Here is a 25,946-nt window from a genome sequence, read left to right as displayed (position 1 = left end):
AAAAACCCAATCTGATACTTTTTATATAATTATTATTTCAACAAATGTGAAATAATTTTCATTATTTTTTATCCCTGACATTATAAGATGAAATTATTCTTACGTCGTAATTTAAGAAAACATTTTTTCAGATGGACATACCTTGGTTTAAGTCAGTGCCTTTCAAACTGGATCACATAAATCACTGAGAGTACATAAATATGTCTCAGGATATATACAAAGCCATAGGATAAATATGGCATATCTTCTTTATATCCATGAGTTTTTAAGATAAAACATGAGAAATTAGGAACTGTGGTATAATTTGCATTATTCTGTTCACAGAGCTGTATGTTCTCCGCCCATCCTTTTTTAGGACTTTTTGTCAGGAGAGGGCTGTTTCAGTGGAAGGGTTTAAGAAGCACTGGTTTAAGTACAGGGTGGGACTAAACACTTGCTATTATATCATCTCTCACATTGCAGGAAATACTCTTCTGGAAATCAGTGTCCACATTTATGTTCTGTACATATTTTTAGTGAATTGTGAATTGACCGTTTTCTTAATTTGGTAGTATGACTTTTCTAAAGTTACTGATTTATAAAAATGTTAAATAAACTTAATCCTTATTGAAATGATAGAAGAAAGATAGGAAGAAATATTTGACTCAACTGGAAATGTGTATGATTTTCAGTTTCTTTAGGGATTATCTTCATTAGATGAAAATAGCTTTGCTGCTATACATGCATATTTATATTTGATCATAATTCCTATAAAAATTGTCTCCCTTAATTATAAAATTATTTCTTTAAAGAAATCTGAATGTTCTCTATGAATTCTTTTGTTTACAATTCCACTTTGTTTTGTGCTGATGTAACCTGATGTCACTATCAAATATAACTGGAAATTTCATAAAAATGATCTAGATAGTAAGGAGAGTCTTACGATGGTTTTTCAGTTTCTGGAATTAACTTATGGAAATTATGCCATTTGATTAGTTGGTCAAATATTTACTGACTAGTACTTGTACAACATTATTAAGTACTGTGTTGGTGTATACAAATTCAAAGAACAGAATTTGTCAAAATATGAGAACATTTGTATGTTCAGCAGTCAAATATTTAACCTTTAGAGACTCAGAGTTCTTTTCCTTAGCTTGGTTTTGATAGTCTTTAAGGTAGAAAAATGCTTCATTTTTTACATGGCTACCAGAGTTAAAATGGCGTTTTAATGAGTCTACCGCCTACCTGTAGTCTAGTTTAGTCTACCTTCTCTAAAATTTTATTATAAAATATCAAAAAATTAATGCAGCTAGGCTTTGTCAAAGAAGAATTAAGTCAGTATGAAATGGCAAACTTGAGGAAGATCTGATGAAAGAATAAAGTCTGAATCTTCTAGATTTTGGAGGATGGATAGAGTTTGCTTGGGTGAGTGAGAGGAAAGCAGCATTCCAAGAAAGAAAAATAGCAAAATAAAAGCTCAGGGTGAAAGAGGATAATGAATTATTTAAGAGTAGTGACAAGATGTGTTTGGTTGAGGCTCAAGACGAAGCCGAAGTTGAAAAGCAAGGGAGAAGCAAGATTCAGGAACTTGTAGAAGGCAAGCTGGCAAGTTAACAGTTGTTAACTGACAGATTTCCAGGTGCCACATATTTTGTTAAGGTGTGCACAAATATCATGTTATACACTGGGAGAGCTATAAACCTCTATTAAAGAGTAGTCAAATGGGACTTTGCAATATTAGATAACTGTTTCAAAGGACACACAGTGAGTACGTGGCTAGGATATGAACCCAGATGAGCCAAAAATCTGAGGACTCCTCACCCCTGTAGGAAGTTAATGGGTGTTAACTGACAGCCTTCTAGGTGCCAGATAATTGTGCTAAGGTGTCCCGCAAACTGAGAGGTACAAACCTCTTCTTTTTTTTTTTTTTTTAAGATTTTATTTATTTGTCAGAGAGAGAGAGAGGGAGAGCGAGCAAGCACAGGCAGACAGAATGGCAGGCAGAGGCAGAGGGAGAAGCAGGCTTCCCACCGAGCAAGGAGCCTGATGTGGGACTCGATCCCAGGACACTGGAATCGTGACCTGAGCCGAAGGCAGCTGACTAACCAAAAAGTCACCCAGGTGTCCCTACAAACCTCTTTTTAAACTTCCCAGCATTCTTTTTGTCACATTCATGCCTGTTCTTAAGTTCTGACTTTAATTGGCCTCTATGCTTGCCATGTTTGTGGAGTATTATTCCTTACTTTGTTCAGGTTTTTTAGTCAACTTTTTAATATGAAATTTCATATGTAAAAAAGTAGTAAGAACAGTATGATAAAAATTGTAAAGTAGTATATTCTCTACCTAGATGGACCAGTTGGTAGTTCACTATATAGGTTCATCTATTCTCTCTTCTGTTTTTGTATTATATGTACAAATATAGACGTGCACACATATATATTTTTCTTTTTTTGTATTGATCCATTTAAAAATAATTTGCAGTCAACATGGCATGTACATCTCAATGGTTCTAAAAGCAAATAATCTGCTACATAGCCAAAATGTAATGATCATATGTAAAAAATTAACAATAATTCCATAGTAGTCATCTAATACTCAGTCTAAATTCACTTTCAGCTAGTTGTAAAAAGAAAATCCTTTGCAGTGGTTTTTCCCAGACCAGAATTCAATTAAGGGTGATGTAGTACTAGAGTCCTGGTTCCCTTTAATAGTGAATGGTATTTTGAAATCAAGATCTGGGCACTGGGTGTTCCCATTGTTACATGAGATCATTGCTATTAGACCTTATTAGTAGACATAGCTGTGGGAGAGATTTTTTTAAAAAGTTAGGTGTTTACATTGATATTTGTAGGTTTTTGTTTTCTTAAATTATTTTGTATTTATCTTTTTTCTCATTCTGAAAAACTTAATTCCTAATAACAGTAATCTACTTCCTTATTTGTTTAATAATATGATTATATAAAGTAGTTTCATAATTTTAATATTAATATGATTACTGACAGAAAACCCAGCTAGGCAAGTTCAGCATTTCTTTGCTGTTCTTTCCCAACATATGGAAATTATGAGATTTTCCAACATACAAGAATGTTGAAAGAATTGTACAGTGAAAATTCATATATCCACCACCTAGATTCTACAATTAATATTTTAACTACATTTGTTTTATTCTAAATTCATTCTTCTCTTCATCCATCAATTCATCTTATTATTTGTGATGCACTTCAAAGAATGTTCTTTGTGTGTGTCTATGTACATGCCAGCATGTATACATTCCTGTGGATAAAAACGGGAGACCATGATTAAAAATTACTTATTTTTTTTCCTTTCTGAACAGTTACTAGTATCATAAACAGAGTCATCTATTGTTTCATTTTGAATTTGCCTTTTTCTTTGTACTTCTTGGATACATCCTGTTTCTTTTTCTCCAGCTCTGTGACTAGTGATTTGCTCCTTTTTATTGATCAGTAGTATTCCCCTGTATGAATGTATCATGGTGCCACTCCCGTGTAGTGTTGAGTTTTCTCTAATTTCTTTTCTCCTTTGGTTGCCGGCTAGTCTTTTTAGGTAGTTGTTTTTTAAGTAGTTTTCCCAGATTTTATATTGTTTTCTGTGGGAAACAGAAGAGGGAGAGGTAGGGTTTTTCTAATATGAGATACTTGGACGTTACCAAAAGAGGAATTCATTTTATATCTTGATCAAACCGATTTTTATTTTTTATATTTTAAGGAATATTTTGTAATCTCTTAATATAGTCAATTTTCATAACTTTCATGGGCTTTTAAAGTTATATTTCTTTTTACCATAATATAAAATTTAATACATATTTTCAAAGATCTATGTTATTAATTGTTTTTAAAGTATTCTATAGGGGTTCCTGGGTGGCTCAGTTGGTTAAGCATCTGCCTTGGGTTCAAGTCATGATCCCAGTGTCCTGGGAGATGATCTAGACCCACATGGGGCTCCCTGCTCTCAGGAAGTCCGCTTCTGTCTCTCCCTCTACCTCTCCCCAAGCTGTGCGCTCTCTATCCCTCACTCTCTCTCTCTTTCAAATAAATAAATAAGATCTTAAAAAAACATAGTCTTCTATGGCCTTGCTTATTAAAGACCACTTTAACTGTCTTGGACTGTAGGTTGAGATATTTGTTATTAAGATTTTTCTGTCTTGGGACACCTGGGTGGCTCAGTGGGTTAAAACCTCTGTCTTCGGCTCAGGTCATGATCTCAGGGTCCTGGGATGGAGCTCTGCATCAGGCTCTCTGCTCAGCGGGGAGCCTGCTTCCCTTCCTCTCTCTGCCTGCCTGTCTGCCTACTTGTGATCTCTGTCTGTCAAATAAATAAATAAAAATCTTAAGAAAAAAAAAGATTTTCTGTCTTACCTCTTGTATATCTGATACTTTCTGTTTTATGAAACATTTGATATCTTTGCACTTAATTTCATACTTGTTGTCAGTTGTGGTCTTTAGTATTAAAAATGTCCTTTTATTGCTGTTGTTTCATAGTGGCTTTTTTAGACTTGGATTCTGGAGTTGCCTGTTAACAAGATCATAACCCCAGGCATTCTTAGTGTTTGCATTTGTTTTGTTTATCTTTGTGCATCTCTTTTATTTTAACCTTTATGAATCACTTTGTAGGAGGTGTGTTTCCTATGTTCAGCCCAGAGTCAGATTTTACATTATGAGCTTATCTGAAAATCCTTTGGGGGGGTGGTGCTAAGCCTATTTCCATTCATATTACTGATGTAATTGATTTTTAGCTTTGTCATATTCTTTTATGTTATGTTAACTTATGTATTTATAATTGTGCTTTGTCTTTTAGTGTTTGGTCTATCTTCTCTGCTCTTTTTAATTTTTTTTTTTTAATTTAAGGTGAGTTTTATTGGTTATGGTCGTTATTGGAACTTTATATTAAAACAAAACAAAACAAAACAAAAACAAAAAACCTGGGATGCCTGGGTGGCTCAGTTGGTTAAGCAGCTGCCTTCAGCTCAGGTCATGATCCCAACATCCTGGCATCGAGTCCCACATCGGGCTCCTTGCTCGGTGGGGAGCCTGCTTCTCCCTCTGCCTCTGCTGCCACTCTGCCTGCCTGTGCTCTCTCTCTCTCTCTCTGGCAAATAAATAAATAAAACCTTTTTTAAAAAAAAAAAAAAAACAAAGCCTACGTACTGGTAACTTCATAATGACTTTAGCTCTTTTTTCCCCTGACTTAGGCTTTTACTATTTTGTTTTTCTACTTTAAATGAAATCATTTCCTTTCATTTATCATCTGTGGGGAGATCAGTGAACTTATTTTTCCATTTTTTCCTTCTCTATCTTTCTATTTTGTTTTGGTTTAGTATTATTATTATTTTCTAAGCTTTGTTCGTCTTTGGTTGAGTAGTTAATATTTACATGCTAATCTTGTAATTGTGTCTTACCTTTGTTTTAGTCTTTGATCTACTATTAAATATGTATAATGTTCACTAACTTTCCTTTTGTTGTAGTTTCTAAAATCATCTGTTTGGAGAAAGGTTATGATCTAGTAGATTTCTCAATGTGAGTATAGCTTTCTTCACATTCTTTTATGTTTAAAATGCTTTCCTTTAGTGTTTGAACTTCAAAAGCACAGGTTGGCTGTATGCAAAATCCTTGGCCAATGTTTTCTTCCCTGGAGTTTCTTAAAAACCTCGCTCCCCTGTTGTCTTATCAAAAATTCTAATGTCTAATTTTCTTTCCTTTGTAAATGACTTAGTCCTTTTTGTCTAGAGGCTGAAAGTCTGATAATTTTATTGGGGTAGGTTTAAAGGATGAGTATTTTGGCTCACTTAGGACTCCTTCAATATGTAGATTCAGTCCATTTATTTTCAGACAGTTTTCCTGGAGTTAAAGCCTCTAGAATAAGGCATTAAGTGTCTCATTAACTTTGTTTTTATTATCTAAGGATGCCAATTACACATAAGTTGGCTCTTCTTTGCCTGTCTTCTATGTCTGTCACTTTCTCTTTGATGTTTTTAAAGTCTTTATATCATTTTTTTGTCTTTTGACTCTTTCATTCTCACCCACTGTTTCTCTTAACATATTTTTAATTTTATGTCTTCATCCTTGGCACTTTGTATTTTACTCATCATTTCAGAAATGATTTTGTTTTATTTTTTACAGTTTCTAACATATTTTTAATTTTATGTCTTCATCCTTGGCACTTTGTATTTTACTCATCATTTCAGAAATGATTTTGCTTTATTTTTTACAGTTTCTTTTTTCTTACCTCTCTCTCTCTCTTTTTTTTTTTTTCATATTTACCTATTGTTTGTCCCTTACTAGTCTGAGATCTAAAGATTTCAGATTCCTCACTTCTTTCTTATTTGTAATAGCTTATTTAACTGCTCTTAATTCATTTTGGAATATCGTGTTTTTGTTACTTTATTTTTTTGGAGAGTGGTTGATAGGCATATTTTTATCAGCTGTAGCATTTTGACTCCTCCTACTTTTGTTTTATAGTAGCTTTCTATGGAAGTTTAGGTCCTTTTTCTTTGATCCCTAGTTAAGTATGCAGGATATAGAGTTTTCCTGGACCAACTGATAATGGGTGGGTAGAGGAGCTTACTTATTTTTTGTTTGTTTGTTTGTCTAACAGTATTTTCAATTATTGGCACTTCAAAGAGCAGTTTCTTTAATAAATGATGCCTTTGAGATGTTGGTTAGTTGGTTTCCTGATTTTTAAAAAAATATTATTTTGTTTTTTATGGCTTTTAACTTCAGTTGCTTTCTTCTTCTTCTGCGGCTACTGCTGCTGCTGCTGCTTTTTTCTTCATGGGCATACCTTGAAAGGATACCTCTTTCATTGTGTGTCTGTCTTTCCATAAGTCTAATAACTTCTGAACAAGAATTCTTTAGCAGTCCCTTACAACTATCTATAGGAACCAGGGATAAGGTATCATTCAGGTCTTGTATCCATTGTCTTTTCTTCTAGGAGAGATCACAAGTTGGTTTTGTGTTTTGCAGTGGATACTCCAGGAGTTGACTTTGATGGTTTCAGTTGTCAATTTCTCCACTTATATGTAAATAGAACATTGTTGTAGTCTCTGTTTTCTAGTTATGGGCTATAGGTGATTTTATTTGCTTTCCTGTTGATCTAAAAGCTTTTGTAAGATACCTGAAGAAATTCAGATTTAGCCACCATTATCTTACAGGAGCTGGGAAGTCATACTCTGATTACTTTAACAAATGTTTTAATGCCTCTTCCACCTAAGCTTCAAGTGAAATATTGAGACCAAGAAAATAAATACAAACTAATCCTTGTTTGTGTGACATTTCTAAGAATGACATAGAATATATTTAAAATATTACTTCATTCAGTACCTATGAGGTAAGTAGATATTTCTACTATTTTACAGATGATGATGCTGAGGCTAAGAGATTAGCAGCAACTATTTAGCATAACTAGTTTTTGATGGTAGGAATCAGACCTAAGATTTAGACTGAATCTACTGAATACTCCTTCCTTCTTTCAGTGACCACATATATTTCACTTCATTCAGTATTCACTAAATTTTTGTTGAGTATCTTACAATATACTGAGCTGTATACCAGGTACTAGTGATTCAGCAGTGAACAACATAGATGAAAAAATCCCTATGCTTATAGAGTGTACATTCAAGTAATAATATTCTCTCCTTTCCCAACCTGCCAATGTATTTCTTGTCTTAACTTCTGAAATACTTTATTTGGTTTTATAAAAATGCTATTAGTCAAAGTAATTTGTAGCACCTAATTATGTATATCATTCAACATAATTGTGCTTTTAATAATGCCACACTAAACAGTTTCTTATAATCCAGTTGCCTAATATATTGCTTAAATACTAATAAACTGAAAAAAGAGGAAGTATAGATAGCAAATGAGAATTGTGTACTCCTGGCATTAGAACATGGTATATCAAAGATAGAGCTGATTTTATTTTTTAAACTTTATATTAATTTATGTCTGTTGAGTCTGTTATGTCAGAGTTTAAAATAGAAACCTCATCTTCCCAATTTAAGATACTTATGAAGTTATTAATTTTATACCACATAACTTAAGATGTTTAAAATTCCACATTAAGCTCTTCTGAATGTCTGAGTTTTCACCCATTTGTATAAGAGTTTAAGGATTTTATAACCTGCTTCCAAATAATAGAATCCCAGTTAGAATTCTCTTAATACTTCATTAAGAAAATATAAAATACTTTCATAATTGTTCAATTTCTCATTAAACCTTGTTAATTTTGGCAAATAAATTCTATTTTAAATTCCGGCATTGAAAAATATAAAATAGGATAATCTATACTTAGCAATTTTAAATACAGATTTTTGAGCAACAAAATGGTTGATTGGCACCCTCTGTTGGTCATTTTGTTTACCTACAGGCAGAAATTAAGTAATAAGATAAAATTAAAAGTCTTTAATATTTTTGTCTCTTTCTCTTAAATTAGCAGTTACAAGTCTCATCATAATAATGCTCTAAACTGGATTTATAAGAAGAAGGTACACTACTATTTTGCTGTGCCTCTGTTTGGATAATTTTGTGGTTATTTGCTTTTCCTCAGGCTGGCTCTCTAATTGTAGCATTTAGAATTGGCATTAACATTGCAGATTTTCCAACAAGTATTTATTTAACTGTAGCAAACTATTAGCTACAGTAGCACATTATTAAACAGAGAATGTTTAACAATTTTATTGTCAATTTGGATTAATTAGAAAAACATCACATTTTAGTACCCTAAATAACAGTTTGAAGAGTTATTTGAATTGAAGATAATTCAGGCTTCAGCAAAATGAGGCTGAATTAGTTCAATGTGTCTCTCATTTTTTTTAAAAAGACTTAATTATTCTGTAAGATTATATGATAAAATGGGTTTATATTATAGTTTGATAATATTTATCTATAATAGCTTTGTTGGCTGGCCCTGGAAATGCCTATGCAAGTAAATTATAATTATAGGGAAGAAAGCTGTACTCTGCCATGTGGTTGAATCCTTAAGGGGGAATTTTTTTTTTTTTTCAGTAAATTTTCAACAAGTGTGCTTTGGTGGTTCTTATATTTCAGAATTTCACTTACCTGCCAAAGCCTCACAGTTAATCCAATTTAGTAATATCTAATGGATCTCAACTTTAGCATAATCTATCACTTTTTCCATAAAACTCAAGTTACTCACCATATTAGAGCTTTCTTATATTTCTTCACTGAAATAAGCATTTTAAGAATTTATATTATTCATTGCTCATATAGAAGTGTTTTTAGAAATATTACTTACAAATGCCAGCCAACTGTATATATATATTGTATTTCTTATACCAATTTGAGGAAATTGAGATTTGTGTTTGATTTCTAGTGTGCCTTATAGCAGGCTATTCAACTGAACTTTTCCTCTGTGATCAACTAAGTAATAAGCAAGCTAATGTTCTCCAACTTGACAAACTAAACTTGAGTATAAAATATTGAACTAGGCTCTTAAAATTTATGATTCAATGAAACATTATTTTTAAATAATCAATGAATACTTTTATTTTTCACTTAGTGAATTTCCTATATTAACTTAAATACTAATGTGACCACAAAGTAATTATATAGGATCCTGAGAAATTTATGGCTTTAAGTCTAATACATTACTTTAGTTATACCTCATATGTAGTTCTATAAATACTATACACATGTCTTATGTAAGTTTATCAACTTAAGTACATCAGTATATTATTTTAGCTCATATGGAATATATTTCGCCTAAAATGCTTACATGCCTAATCCAGTAAGAGAGTAAGAGAAGTAGACTGATATATTGTCTTTAAGTTTTGATGTAAGAAAAAAGAATATCTGTGTAGTCTTTTTAACTTGCCTACTGAAACGCAATGAGATGGTGTCATACTCTTCTGAAAATTAGTCGCATTTCAGAATCCCACCCAACCTTTCTCCAAAAGCTCTCTTAGAATCAAACAGTATTCAGATGAAAAGTTTTTATCTTAGCACATTATTTGAAGTACCTAATTAAATTGGCCAGTAGTTAATTAACTAGCCAAATTAAGTGGAGACCCCCCCAAAATGCAAAGCAGAATACTCTGAGAAATATTGCTCCAGAAATGTAATGCTAATTTCTACATGTGGGATATTAGGAAATAAGGTATTAGAAAAATATTCAAGGGTCAGAGTGATTTGATTTACCAGGAGATAAGTATTTTGAATTTTTTAAAATGGTAATAGTATATTCTAAAGTCAGATCTTGTTGGAGTCTCTTATATACCAAGAATTTTACTTGAGAGTTTTTCCTATTGTCATGACAGTGTTTTACTCCATATTTTTTTTCTTTCTGTGAGCCACTCCCATCCTTTAGTTCCTGAGTTAATTTATTGTTTTAATATTTGCTTTTTGAATTTCAAAGAATGATATATATTACTGCATATAAATATACAGCACAGAATAATTTTTTTGGTTTTTATAAAGGTTTTTTATTTAGGTTTTTATAAAGATAAAATACTCCTGAGCAGCAAGTTTATGGTTGGGAAGCTCTCTAGCTTTTTCAGGCAACTATAATCTGGTAAGATAGAAATGTGATTTATGAAATGGTGAGCCTAGGTATTATACATCCTGGGACCTGAACAAATACTGCACATCTTACTTATAAATTAGGTGTTCACGGAAGGCTTTCATTGTAGGGTAAGCCAGTATATAATCATCATGGAATGTAAAGATTATATGAAAAATGAAAGAGAGTGCTTCTACATATTTCTCTTAAAGGCAGCTAGCTGTTGCCTAAACATCGTGAAATTTGAGTGAAGTAGTTATATTAACTGGAAATTATTATGCATGGATATGTGTGTGTTTTTAATATTTAAGAATTTGTGAAAGAGTGTTAAGACATTGCTTACTAGAAAAGATCGTTGTTTCATTAGGTTTTTTTTCTTTTGACAGTGATATGAATTTTGAAAGTAAAGAACGAACCGCTTGTAAAGGAAAGATTGCCATTTCAGGTATGCTGTAGATGGATTGTTTTTACATTGCTGGATAAATTCTATTACATACCTTCTTAGCATTGGTGGGGTTTTGATGCCCTGAGTCCATTTCTTTCCTTCATTTTATTTCGCATAACTTCTATCTATATTTGTTCTAAAACACTGTTTTCATCATTATGCTGTAAATTTATGTAAGATTTTACAGTTTGAGAAAGCTATTTGATGTGTATTTTATATATTCAGTGCAGTTTTGTGAAATAGGTAGGATAGTTCTCTTTTCTAGACGCAGAGGTTAAACGACTTCCTGTAAGTGGTTGAGCTGAGCTACAAACTCACATCTTTGACTCTCCATTCCTTTTCTGGTCAGAAGTTTCAATAACATTTCTAATGTTTGTCCAGGCTAGAAATTCCTTGAGGGTTGGAAACTGGGTTTGTTGTTTGTTTGTTTGTTTTTGTTCATTATTGTATACCCTGAAGCTAATGCAGTGCTTACACATAGTAATTACTCATTGGACATTGATTGGATGGATGACTGCTTCTTGTTTTTCATAGGGTGAAAACCAAACTTTCCCCCACAAGTTTTCCATTCTGACCCAACTATTTTTCTAACCATATCTACCTCTCTTGACATAAACTGTCTGCTTAGCCAGACATTTCTCTCCCTGTTCTGTCAATACATTGCCTGCTTCTGACACCCAATTAGCTCTTGAAATAACTATATTATCTTCAGGATCTGTTTGCTCATCTATAAAGCCTTCCCTGTTATCATTCCAGCTGGAAATGTTTTCTTTCTTTGAATTCCTAACGCAGATAGGAGACCCTTTACCACTAGATGGCACTTATGCTGTGTTGTCTCAGTTTCTCCAAAGTGTTAAGGAAACTAGACAGCGGTTAGAGATAGCACAGATTGAAGTGAACACAGGCTGACTCTTGTATACTAGTTAGATAATGTACCTTTTACAAATATTATCTCATCAGTACATTTTGGGAACAACAGACCTCCATAAGCCCTTAAGTCATAACTAACTTGTTTCATGGCCAAAAGCCTTGTTCTCTTAGCTCCAGGGTACATGCTGCTACATTTCAGGCTCTCTTGCCCAAGGAACTGTTTTTAGGAACGTCTTTACAGATAAACAAAATTCTCATGCAGGCAAGATAGATCTGAATTTTACAGGATGTAATTGTCCTAAATCATAGGAATTGCCCTCAGCAAAAAATTCTACGGTAAAGTAACTGAACTATATAAAATCTGTTGCTTGTTTTATAGTTATTTATATTCATGTTTTCATCTTTCCAATTATAAGACTGCAATAAAACATGTTTTATTCCTCCTTGTATGCTTTTGATGCTAAACACAGTACCTTTACATAGCAGTTGTACACTATGTTCAATACATTTTAATGTGAATAAATAAAATATTTGAGATCTTTAAGGGAGATTATCTAAAAATATTTAAACATAATCCTCCATTTCATCTTCTGATTTAGTGTCACTAAGTACAAGTGAGATGTTAAATTACTGTTGAAGACTAAAATGACATGATGGGGTTAACATCTAATGCCATAATAGTTTATTCGCTACAGCAATTCATATTAACATTTACTGCACATTTAGAAGAGTACTTAAGTAAAAGCATTTAAAGTGAAAGAAAAAGGTGATTTTCCTGACCACAAGTACTCAAGTATAGAAATTTTTGCATGTGTTCCTTCTTTCCAAAAGATAATTTTAAATTAAGGAACTGGAAGCCTCAGAAAATGGACTACATATGTAATTTCTCTTCATCTTTACTTTGGCTTAATTATATTTTGTCTGTGTGTTTGTAAAAAATAAAAACAAAATTAAAACTAATTCAGCTTTATAAATCCATTTTCTTTTGACATTGGGATGACTTTTGTTTTGGTTAAAATGAGTATTTGCAACAAAGTTTCCGAATGTTCTGAGATTAATTGATTACTGGGTGATACCTGGGTTTGGAACCATTTCTAGCTTCACCATTCATGGCCAGGTCCTTATAAAAATAAAAAGATAATTCAGGTATATCCTGATCATTCTTACTAAATGTCAAATAATTGTATTGTGGCTATTGTCTCAGCTTATCCATTGACTACTAATTCAATAGCTAAAGCCAAATCAGTTCATAACGTGCCTCAGTTTTTATTTTTGAAAATGTTGGAAAGACTTTTTAGGAGTTGACAGCCTCAAGTTAGCCATTGTATTATGTATGTCTCTTTCAGTTTATCATAAAAGTGTCAATGAAGACATAAAAAGAGACAAAGGTAAGAGCACTGTCAGCTAAAACCTAGTCAACCATTTGTAAGAATCTGGAAGGAATTTCTACTATCTGAAGGTGAATTAAAAATCATAGTTGGTAAGAAGCATTTCCTTTGTCATCTGAACAGTATCTGACTACCTGGGAAATAGACAAGAAATGTGTGCCTTCTCTTGAGGATTTGATGTAGGTACGCATGGGAAAAGGCAAGGTTTTCCCATAGGCTATTGGTATATAGCAGAGGAAGTCATGGTTCATGTTCCTCCCAAGATAGTGTAAATAGTCAGTACCACCCTAATAGGACAAGAACAGCTGTGAACAAGAACAGTTGTGAAATGAAATGAGTCAGCAATTGTGGTCAAGCAAGAAGCAGGCTTTTTGACAGGGTATCAGCCAAGTCATAATTATGAAACAATAAAGGCAATCCCATTAAAATTAAGGGCAAAGGACAATAGGAAAAATATCTATTGTTATCAATGTAATTTTGATACAATTTAAGAAATTGTAGCTAAAATAGCAAGAGTGAAAGATGAAACTGCTGAAATAGAAATAGAGAAACTGAATACTGTTTTAAAACAATAGATTGCAAAACCTAGAATATCTAAGGAAATTTACTGAAACACTATTTGAACTAAAGAAGAATTCAGTAGGGGCCCCTGGGTAGCTCAGTGGTTTAAGCCTCTGCCTTCGGCTCAGGTCATGATCTCAGGGTTCTGGGATTGAGTCCTGTATCTGGCTCTCTGCTCTGCAGGGAGACTGCTTCCCCTTTTCTCTGTGCCTGCCTCTCTGCCTACTTGTGATCTCTCCCTGTCAAATAAATAAAATCTTAAAAAAAAAAAAAAAAAAGAATTCAGTAAAAATGGCTAGATTCAAGGTAAATATACAAAAAGTGGTAAGCTGTCAAAGCCGACAATATTTGGTTAGAAAATATGGCAAAAAGATCTCTTTTACAAGAAAAACAACAAAAACAAAAATATTAAATAGCCAAGAATAACCTTAGTAAAGATGTAAGGGTAACTGTGTTGTGCTACTGTATATATTGACAGAATATTATAAAGTTACCAGTTCTCAAATTAATTTGGATAATAGAATTCTAATAAAACATTTTGGAGGAATTTGGATAACATACTTCTAAAATTCACATAAAGAAATTAGCAACTGAGAATAAGATGTTTTGGAAGGATATATTTCTAGCAAATGGTAAAGTATACTATAAAGATTAAGTATAATAGTATGATACTGCTATTAGGATAGACAGTAACTGTTAAGTGGATTCAATTAGATCTGTAAAGCATATAGCCAAAGGACAGATACTTACTCAGGATGACATATATGATAAAGATCCACTGAATCATTTAATGAATGAGGAAAGGAAGGCCTATTATATACACAAAAGGGGCTGGAACAATTATTCTTATAAGAAGAATGCTTATATTTTTATTTCACATACCCCAAAACTCTCATGTAGATGAAATAATGATATATTTTTATTTATATTTTATTTTAGGTCATGGGTACAGACATTCACTGAACTATTGATATATGTATTAACATTTTTCTTGTTAATGAAGAAAATACAAATCTAAACAAATCTTATCAATTGGCTATTAAATTAGTAAATATTTAAAAAATTGTGGTTAGATGAGATATATATATAAAGTGTTAAGCCGAGCACATGTAGAGAGCCCAATAAGTAATATTTTTTAATCAAAACTGCTAAGGCAGAAGTGACAAGGGCACTCATACATACATATCTGGTTGGATGGGTAAGGATGAAAGAGTATTATAAAGCTTTTCTAGAAAGGAAATTAGAAATAGGCGTTAAGAACCTTAAAAAGGATTCTAAACTAATCAAAGTGTAGACAAAGGATCATAGGACCTAAAGTGAAGCAAAACATATATGTAGCCAAGCAGCTTATGTTCATAAAGATTTGTTATTATTAGATAGTGGCATAATTAATAGGTATGAAAATACTACATATCAACATCCTAAGTGTAATAGGGAAGTGTCTTAAACAGAGCAATTCTCCACAAAGGTTTGAGATATTTATACTGTGAGTAATTGAAACTAATTTCACTTTATCATTGAGCTTTCTACTGTGCTATGTTTTAATTCATACATCTTAATCTAGTTGGTAGAACTTTGATTCTCTGAAAATATATAGATACCACTAGAATGTCAGAGGAAGATTGTTAACTTAGTATTAAAAGTAAAGGAAAGAATGGAGGAAACTAGGAAAGAAAAATTTTGACTATGCCAAAGGTCTAGATTAACATCTGGAATAAGGATCATTAACACATTTACTTTAAGGTTTGAAGAATGTGTGAATGAGAGAAGATAGATTTTCATCACTTTTAGAACATATGCCCTTTTCTTGGTCTCGAAGAAGGAATGTATTATTCTTTTTAGTTTTATTTCTTAAAGGAAATGCTGTAGTTGGTAACATGAATATACAAAGATCTGCAAATTCTTTTGTAGACAAGTTAAATCTTAATGGAAAGATTTGGATCTGTTTGTCACTAACAATGATCTTAGACAAATCACTTAATTTTCTTCATCTTTAAAGTTTGCGTAATGGAAGTACTGACATCATTTCTACCTACTATTTTATGATTTTAAAATGTATTTAACTACATTTGTTGCTACTGGTTATCTAAAATAGAAATTCAACTATTTCATCTATTTCAGAAACATAAATCACAAAATGAAAATGTTATGGCATAAGCTTATTACAGACCTTACTTAATAATTTCTTGAGTAATAGTTGGCAGGGTTTTTTAGTAAATTATTTAAATAACTGTAACATATTTTATATTCCTAGTCTAAGCTATTTTTGAGAAAATATTGCCTATGTTAGAATATTTAAATAATAAATTTTATATTGACTTTAATGGTCGGAATCCATTATGGAATTCAAAAGTTCATTTCACTCTAAGAAATGAAATTTATCAAGATTATTACTTGTGATTTCTTTTTCTCCTCCTTCATAGATATTCGAATACCACTAATGTGGAAAGACTCTGATCACTTCAGCAATAAGGAACGTATGTATGATTTTAATTTATATTTGAAATATTTTCTTTAGGGTGTAGTAAATTTGTGATTACTGGGAGAAAAAGCTGCTTCCACACTGAAATAAATTGATGTCATTAGGCAGAATAAGCCATATCTTGCTGAACCGTGCTTTTTCCTATTTTTAGTACAAATATGTTATAATTGCTTGATACTAATTAAGATAATGCCTATCTAGTGTACTTTTAGTTGTTGATTGGAACCTATGCAAGGACTGTAACAGGTTGTGGGGAAGGGAAGTGTATAACAAAAGAAAATGTTCAAGGAGTAAAGGTAAAGGCAGTATTTCTTTTTGACCAGAATCTGGGCGATCTTTTCTGCCTTGTTTTGTTACTTCAGATTATTTAACAGGCTGTCAGAGTGAAGGGTTTTTAGCTTGATCTGGTTTTTTTCCTCTTCAGCATTTTATGGCTTTATATAGATTTCACAAATCCATGTATTGCTTAGGTCATAGAAATTAACCTCAAATGATTTCTAGCTGTTACAGGCAAAGCGGAAAAGATATGATAATCCTTTATCTTTCTTGTCTATTGTGATAGCTTTGTTCCTGATAGTTTAAAAACTGAATCATATTGAGCATAATTAGTTTTATATGAAGAATCCAAAATCAGGTTAGTATATTTGTTATTCAATTAGGAAATATAATTTACTTTACAAAGGAGTACATGTGGGGATTAAGCATATCTTTCTGATTACTATAGAGAATAAGTTTTTTTGAAAAGCTACATTTTCTCAATAATGAGGTTTTAGACCTTTAATCACCCAATGCTTTTTAAAAAGTCACCAAATTAAAAGGCTCATCAACTATGTTTTTTGTGTTTGCATGTCTACTTTTTATTGTTTTTGTGGTTTCCTCCCTTGCTGTCAATTTGGTGGGAAATGTTTTGCTGTTGTTAGCATGCCTGCCCCTAACGTCTTATAATAGAAAACTTCTTGAATAGACTTGGAAACCAGAATGGCAGAGGTAATAGTATATATACAATAATAAGTTGGCAATTAATAAAAACCTAAAGAGTTTCTAGGAATAAAATTTATTAATATGGTGCTTGCTGTAAGCTGCTGAGAGGTCTGTATTTTCAGCTTTATTTTTCGATACTCCTTAGTTTAATTGCTTTGTTCTGGTTGGAAAAGGTGTTAACATATACTGCCAGAGCAGGCCCTATAAAAAGTTAACGATTACAGTGTAACATACATGAAAATGAGACTCTATTAACAAATATTTGTGCTAACTTGTCATTTCCAAGTAGATTTTAACATGGTATAGGCATGATTCATCTCATGGAGCACTCTTTTTTCCCTAGGATCACAGCAGTACGCCATTTTCTGTTTGTTCAAAATGGGAGCTGAAGTTTTTGATACTGACATGGTGATTGTGGATAAAACTATCACAGATCTATGTTTTGAAAATGTAACTATATTGTAAGTATGTTTAAGTCTCCAGAGAATAAGAACAGTTTAAATTCTACCTTTAAAGGAATGCAAAATTATTAGGTGTTTAGATTATTTTTGAAGCATTAAGATCTTTAAATGTTTAAATTGATTTTGAAAATTACTTTATTCAGAAGAAGCCCATTTTAGCATTTGAAATTTTTCAATGTAAATTAAAATGAAATCATATAATGTTAGTAGTAAATATTTGACTCATTGGATATGATAAATTTTTATTCATTTTTGTGAACATGTACAGTTTCATTATTAACCAAACTATGAATACAATGAAATCTCATAACATTATTTTATATTGAGTGAATTTGGGCATAAAACAGTTCTTACATCTCATATAGGATATTTAGTTAGAGAAATGCTAAAATAGTTATAACTTTATTTATAAGATAGTCCTGAAATATGTACCATAGGGAAAGCACTTTGGTAAAATTTCGACACGTTCTTTTTCTTACATTGTACTTCTTTCAAGTACTCCCAAACAGTAAAAAATGGGGTGATCCTTAGGGCTGTTTTTATTGCCCCTGCTCTTTTATAGGCTTATTTTGTTGTGGTCATAATACAGAAGGAACTCCTCAGGTAGCCATAGAAATCATTTTCAACTAACAAAGTTTTTCCTGGCCTCTTCTGGAGTTTCCACTAGCCTAAATCACTGTGTGATTTGTATTTCTTTGAGGGTTTCAAAAACACTGTCTTTGTATCATATTAATAGCTACTTAACTATTAAAATAAAACTGAATATACATGGTTTTTGCCATTTTCAGCTATGGAGCTAAACAGTTGAGATTGGAGAGTAGTTTTGCCACTCACATAACATTAGAAAAAACTATTGCAGACCATGTTTTGTGGCTTCTGTCTAGTATCCCATAAATAATTGTGTAGCACAGAAAAATAAAATGCATTGTTCTGAGTTATTAGCCATTGTGCAGGCATTCTTACAAATTATTGAACCACAGGAATTTATTTAGGATCCTCAAAATATCACCAAATGCTTACTTACATAATTGAAACTAAAAGAGTAATTTTCCTTGCTTATCTAACTACCTTTATCTCCATAACCAACTTTCCCTAGTGCATTTTTTTCTACCAAAACTGTCCTGTTAATGGGCTCTTTTCTTCACATCATTTTGCTATTGTTTGTTTTTACCACAAAGACAAAAATCATAATTTTTTTCATTGAGAGAGCAATGCAAGTTACTTGGGAAGACACCACATGATTTATAATTTTTTAAAAATTCTGTAAATATTTTAAATAGTTCCAAAAATAGCTGATGACAAATGTTCTAAATGTTGTTTAAAAAAATGTGCTTTTGTTAAGATTGTTTTTAATAAGTATTCAATATTTATGAATCTCTGGTTTTTCTCTAAATATTGACATTTGTTAGTCATTACCAGGAGTCCTGTATGTTTAAAGGTTGCCAAGTAAACTATAAAAATATCTGGGAGGTATTCCTTGAATGTATCCAAAGTATAGATTGGCCATTTAAAATCTCTGAGACTGATGGATCTTCCATCTAAGCTAACATCTGCTGATGGAACTTTCTTGTGGTTTTAAGTAAATTTTATTATTAGTAACACCACCACAAGCTTTTATAGTAAAGGTAGTTCATTGTGTCTGAAAAAGGGCAAAGCAAGCTTAGCATTTGCTAAAAGGGCAGAGTTTTTGCTTATGGGTGTAATAGTGTATTCAGTATCTTTTATGCAAGGTTAAGAATATTACCAAGGTCGCACTCTCCCTCAAGGAGTTCTTGCCTTATAGTATATAGATCTTTGTATTGTTTCTTGCTTGTGTGTTTTTTTCCTCTAGATAACCAAACAGTGCAGCATTATTTTAAAGTTATTGGGTACAAGATGGGGTGGAGAAGACATGGCGGTTGGTGATCAGACAGTGGCTCTTTATGAAAAAGAAATGAACACTAAAGGTTTCAACAGAGGAAACCTTTTCTGTTCTCTTTCCTTCTTCAGTTTTTAAGTCTTTTCCTTTTGGAGGAATAGTTATTTTAGGAAATCACACATATTATACAAATACCTTCCAAGAAGGTATAACTGAAGATGTCATATCAGGAAAATAGCTCTGGCTACAAGAAGAACAGGGCATATTATTGTTTTTCTTTAGGACTGTGCCTGTATATTTGGATCGCATTGTGTTAACTTGGCCCTACTTAGAAGCTGGTTAGCTCTGGAAGTTGCAGCCACTCTCTCAGGTCATTTAGATACTAAATAAATACAGGGGGGTTCTGTCTCATTAACATTTTAACATAAATTGTGTTTCAAATTGTGATTTTTAAATGTTATGAAAACACTAAAGGATGTTTCAATTTTATTTTCTAGTGAGTTAAGTTTCTAATGTTATGAATGCTCTTGATTTTAGTAATAAAGCAGGGCCAGACTTTCAGATAAAAGTGGAGGTTTACAGCTGCTGTACAGAAGAATCTTCTATAACCAACACACCAAAAAAACTAGCTAAGAAACTGAAGACATCTATAAGTAAAGCTACAGGGAAGAAAATAAATTTGGTGCTTCAAGAAGATCATGAAACATGCTCATCTTATAGTTCTCCTATTTTGTAAGTTTTTTACTACAGCATTTATAGTGACAGAGTATTACTATGTATTTGTGACATTTTAAAGTATTGTATGTGGAGTTTAAGTTTCATTTTAAGTTGAAAAAACATCCTGAAGCAGAAACAAAACTGAAATTTACCCAGTTGAGGTATCCTTAATATCTTTACTTTGAAAATAGGAGGTTGGGGGACAGCATGTTTTAGGGATTTGGAATTCCAATTCCTACCACAAAGCTGAAATGTTTTTCTTTGAAAGGGACTGTTTGTCAAAGTGTTTGCTGCCTGTCAATCTACCAACTGGTTTTCTGTATTTGTCATACGTTATTCTTACAGATTTTTATTTTATTTTTTTATTTATTTTTATTTTTATTTTTATTTTTTAAATATTTTATTTATTTATTTGACAGAGACAGATCACAAGTAGGCAGAGAGGCAGGCAGAGAGAGAGAGGAGGAAGCAGGCTCCCTGCTGAGCAGAGAGCCCGATGCGGAACTCGATCCCAGGACCCTGAGATCATGACCTGAGCCGAAGGCAGAGGCTTTAACCCACTGAGCCACCCAGGTGCCCCCAGATTTTTAAAAATATTTTATTTCTGTATAACAAAGCTTCACTACCATTGTCATGTACAAAAAAATAAGCCCTTAATATCAGCTGATACCGGGACGCCTGGGTGGCTCAGTTGGTTAAGCGTCTGCCTTCTGCTCAGGTCATGATCCCAGCGTCCTGGGATCGAGTCCCACTTCGGGCTCCTTGCTCAGCAGGGAGCCTGCTTCTCCCTCTGCCTCTGCTGCCACTCAGCCTGCCTCTGCTCTCTCTCTCTCTCTCTTTCTCTGGCAAATACATAAATAAATAAATAATCTTAAAAAAAAAAATATCAGCTGATATCCAGTCTGTATTCAAAGTGCCCCAATTATAAAAATGTCCTCTTGTAATTTGTTTGTGCAAATTAGGATCCAATAAGGTCTACAATGTTGCATTTAAGTGAGTCTTTTAAGTTTCTTTTAATCTTTAATGATTTCCTGCCTACTTTTTTCTTGCCATTGTTTATTGAAGAAATCAGATCTTGTAGAATTTCCCATATTTTGAATTTAGCTAATTGCATCTTATCTTTTTAAACATCTTTTTCTATCCTTTGTGCTTCCTTACAATTGATTGGTAGATCTAGAAGACTGATTTGACTCAGGTTCTTTTTTATTCAGTAATACTTCACATTGACTATAGGTACTTCATACTGTCTCCCATTGGGAGGCCTTTTTCCACTTATAGTTATATTAAAATTGATCAGTGGGTTCAGGTGTTGCCAGCCCAATTCATCCATTATGAAGTTCCCTGTCATGTTTTATCTAATGGTTTTAGCAGCTATTACTGATAATTATTTCATTAGGGATTATAATTTGGTGACTTTCTAAATTGGTCATGCACTTTTTAAAATCTCTGAATTTTCTTAAAGAAGACGTTTCCTTCATGAACTGTGGTTATAAATGGAAAACATTGATGGAGGAAAGAGAGAAAAAAATGCTAGATTCTTTTATTTACCCAATTTTAGAATTATGAGTTGTTATTCTATCAACCATGGAGGTAATCAATGTTCTCTTTTATTTGAAGTCTTGAATTTTTGTATATGTTTGTGTTTCAATCTGTTACAGTTATTATTCTCTTTGAAGCCAAGTTGTCCTAACTTTGATCGGGGGAAACTTTTCAGCTGACTCCTGCAGCTTTTGACATAACCTAATCTCTGATAGCTTCTTTGCTTTCTGACACAAGATGTTCCACATTCATCTTGAATTTTTCTGCCCAAACTTGGAGTCACCATTTCTTCAAGGAGCCCTGGTTTCTCTCAGATACTTTTTTTATACATTGCATTTGTTACTGCACAAATAGTTTTGTTTATGTGTCTTGGGAAAACTGTCGATTAGTCTACATTCTTAGAATTTCTTTGCATGTTCTGGTAGAGTTGGCTCTTCAACATGTCAATAACTTCACTATGATTACAAAAAGCAAAATTGCTCAGGTCTATAGACCCTGGAAATGTTAATCATCACAACATAGTTATATAACTCTTTTCATGTCAGATACTTGCATATGGATAATGTCTTGGGATTCTAGTATTGTAGCTTTCAGTCTCTTTCAATCGAGGCCTATGCTAAGAAATACATTTTACATCATGACTGAGTGTACAGTAGCATAAGTAGATGAATTTCATGAAGCAATACTTAGCCCTATCTATTTATAATACAGTCATCAGATTTTTAATTCTATTTTTAGTTTTTAAAATTACAGTTCATGAGTTATAAGTTGATGTCACAATCTGTTGGTTCTGTTGTATCCAAATAGGGTTTTTCTTCCCCCATTTTCCTCTGAAAAATAAGTCATAGAAAATGTTAAGTCTTTCCTCATATAAATCTCATTGAAAAGTGAGTAAGGAACCCTTTAATTTTTTTCCTTTATCTTCTTAAAGCTTTTCTTGATTAAGATATATCAAGAATTTTCCATTGAGTTCAGTAGTTTTTAAAAATTTTTTAGACAGCAAAATTTATTTTGCTTTATTCAAAACAATGCTAGGACCCCTGATATCCTGGAGAAGTTACATTATTCCTTGGATCTCAGTTTTCTCATATGAAAGGTAAGGATTCTTAGACACAATCATTTATTAGGAACCTCCTTAGAGACATTTCTAAGGTTTCATACACCTTAAAGCTTGTTTAAGGAAAAAAAAAAATGGTGGGGGTGGGGAGTGGGACTCAAGCCTCATTATAAAACCTCGATGTTTGGCAGTGAATACTTAATGTTTTATCCTGTCTTATATTATTTTTGTGACCCAGGGCAGATTAATTTACATATAACATATTAGCTTCGAGAGTACAACATAGTGATTCAATTTTGTATACACTGAGAAATGATCAGTTCAGTAAGTCTAGTTACTGCCTAGAAACTGGCTCACCATTCCAAATTAAAGATTTGTTTTCTTGTGATGGGAACTTTTAAGATTTACACTCTTAGCAGCTTTCAAATATTTAATACAATGTGATTGACTGTAATCATCATGCTACAAATTACATCCTCATGACTTACTTATTTTATAACTATAAGTTTGTACCTCTGGACTCTGTTCACCTATTTTGCCAAGCTCCCAACACACCTCTCCTCTGCAAGGCACCAGTCTGTTCTCTATACTTATTAGTTTTGTTTTATTTGGTTTTTTGTTTTTTAATTCCACATATGAGTAAAATCATATGGTATTTGTCTTTTCCTGTCTGACTTATTTCACTTAGCGTAATATCCTCAAGGTCCATTCATGGTGATGTAAAAAGCAAGACTTCATTCTTTTTTATGGCTGAGTATAAAAATATAATACATCTTTATCTAATTCATCCATTGGTGGGTACTTAGGTTGTTTCCATATCTTTGTTATTATAAATAATGCTATAGTAAACATAGAGATGCATACATCTTTTTGAATTAGTGTTTTCATTTTCTTTGGATAAATAAACTAAAAAGCTTTTGCACAGTGAAGGAAACCATCAACAAAATGAACAGGCAGCCTAGTGAATGAGATGAGATTATTTTCAAATCATATATCTGTTAAGGGGTTAATATCCATATATATAAAGAACTCTTAGAACTTAATAGCAGAAAAAAAAATCTAATTAGAATATAGGCAGAGGATCTGAATAGACATTATTCCAAAAAAGACACAGATGGCCAACAGAAACATGAAAAGATGGTCAACATCAAAAATCATCAGGGAAATGTAAATCAAATCACAGTAAGATATTACCTCATACCTTTTACAATGATTGTTATCAAAAGAATTAAGAAATGCTGAACATGTGGAGAAAGGGGAAACCCTTGTGCACTGTTGCTGGGAATGTAAATTGGTGCAACCACTATGGAAAACAGTATGGAGTTTCCTCAAAATTAAATGAAAAAAATAAAAATACAGTGGAAATTTAATCATTGTAGTTCGTCCCATTATTGTTGCTACTTTCACTGTTCTAAGACTAGGTTTTCCTTAACTTTTTCAAACCCATGCTGAAGCATTACAATTTAAAAAGAGTGTAGGATTATAAAATATAGACATTTTAAAATTTAAAGCCATTATTTCTAATTTCATAGAAGATAATCTAAATGATGTTAGAACTTGCATTTAACCTGTATTCCTCTTTGAAGCCTGGAGGAATTTTTGAGCATAATACTGTTGGTATTAAGTTCCTTTTTTTTTTTTTAAAGATTTTTTTAGATTTTACTTATTTATTTGAGGGAGAGAAAGAGAACATTAGTGAGGTTTGGGGAGCGGGCCAAAGGGAGAAGCAGTCCCCACTGAGCAGGGAGCCTGATGTGGGGTTCCATCCTAGGACACTTGACTTGAGCCAAAGTCAGTTGCTTAACCAACTGAGCCACCCACGCACCCCAGTATTAATTCTTTTAAATAACAACTGACATATTTGTCTTGAAGTGTTCATTCTATTTAGATTTGTTATTCTACTTGGTTTATACCTGAATCCAAACACGAATTTTCTTTATGAATGTTCCCCATGCAACTTTTATGGCATTTGCTTATTTATACCAATTAAATTTGGTCAAAGGAAAAGTAAAATCTTTTACATTTCACTGAATCATGTTCTGCCAGTACCTGTATTCTGCTGAGCTTCAGGTGTGAATCCGGCATACACTAGGTTAAATTCATAGACTGGGATGACTCTTAACTAGCAATTCCTTAACTGACTGCTTCAGCACCTTGATAGGAGTTTGAGAAAAGTACTAGTGATCAGAATGCATAAGGGGATCAGTTTTGTTTCTTTAATAGTGATCTAGTTCAATGAGAAGATTCCCAATACAGCTTTTAATTTTTAACCAAAATGCACATAAAAGATCAGATTTGGGCTATATATATCTTCTCTAGTAACATGGCATGTGATCAAATATAGCTGTTCTTTCTGACAAAAGAGTGCTTTTTTTTTAGACTACCATTTAAAGTAGTCATTTTTTTTTTCCATAACATTTTGGACCAACTTCTCCCCCCAGTGTTATAACAATTGGCTTATTTGATTAAAAAATGTAGCTGATTAAACTTTTGGGAACTCAATATTAGGGTTGGCTAAAAGGAATGAGTGTAATGTTTTAGTAAGAAAATGTTATCCTGACAAGAATGTTTTAAAAGTGAGATCATTGTTAGTTTTGGAAACATTGGCATTGTAATTAGTCATGGTTTAAAAATGAAGTAACTTGAAATATCATCATAAAGTATTGTTTGATCCAAAAGAAGACAGTGAACATTTTTGGTAATTTTTAGCATGTTCCCTGATGTGATTCATTTATTCATTTTTATTTGTGGAATTTCACTTACTGAAATTCCTTTGTCCAGATTTTCCCAGTGTTTCTAATAGCTGAGTTCACTATTTTTATGGTCATTGAGAACTATTTATTTAGTACATTATTCATCACTATGTAAATATACATCATTTTAAACAATCATTTCAAGAAAACTGGTAAAATTGAGAATGATTATTTGACAAAATGTATATTAATTTTTTTAAAAATAAGCCACTATACTTAGCATTTTAAATTAGATTGAAGTTATAAAACAAGTATCTTAATACTTGTCTAGAATAAATGGATTATTTATGATTTGAGGAACAATGAAGTTACTGTTTTGGTT

General features: G+C 32.4%; 1 protein-coding gene across 4 annotated transcripts in view; it reads left to right on the top strand.

Annotated features, from left to right (window-relative positions):
* The window catches only part of RTKN2 (rhotekin 2), a 73,698-nt gene that overhangs the window by 8,079 nt on the left and 39,673 nt on the right, over positions 1-25,946 (top strand). For 3 of the 4 annotated variants that reach the window (XM_032311675.1, XM_032311674.1, XM_032311672.1), the window contains 4 exons: positions 10,899-10,957; positions 16,200-16,253; positions 17,583-17,700; positions 20,096-20,290. In XM_032311675.1, the coding sequence (XP_032167566.1) occupies positions 10,899-10,957; positions 16,200-16,253; positions 17,583-17,700; positions 20,096-20,290 (426 nt within the window). Of the gene's footprint in view, positions 1-7,147; positions 7,324-10,898; positions 10,958-16,199; positions 16,254-17,582; positions 17,701-20,095; positions 20,291-25,946 lie in introns of all 4 variants that reach the window. The other variant, XM_032311673.1, reaches the window with a different exon arrangement.

Source organism: Mustela erminea, chromosome 14, assembly GCF_009829155.1.
Source record: "Mustela erminea isolate mMusErm1 chromosome 14, mMusErm1.Pri, whole genome shotgun sequence".
Classification (NCBI taxonomy): domain Eukaryota; kingdom Metazoa; phylum Chordata; class Mammalia; order Carnivora; family Mustelidae; genus Mustela; species Mustela erminea.
Note: the sequence above shows the minus strand (reverse complement) of the source record. Positions and strands in the feature narration are given on the sequence as shown.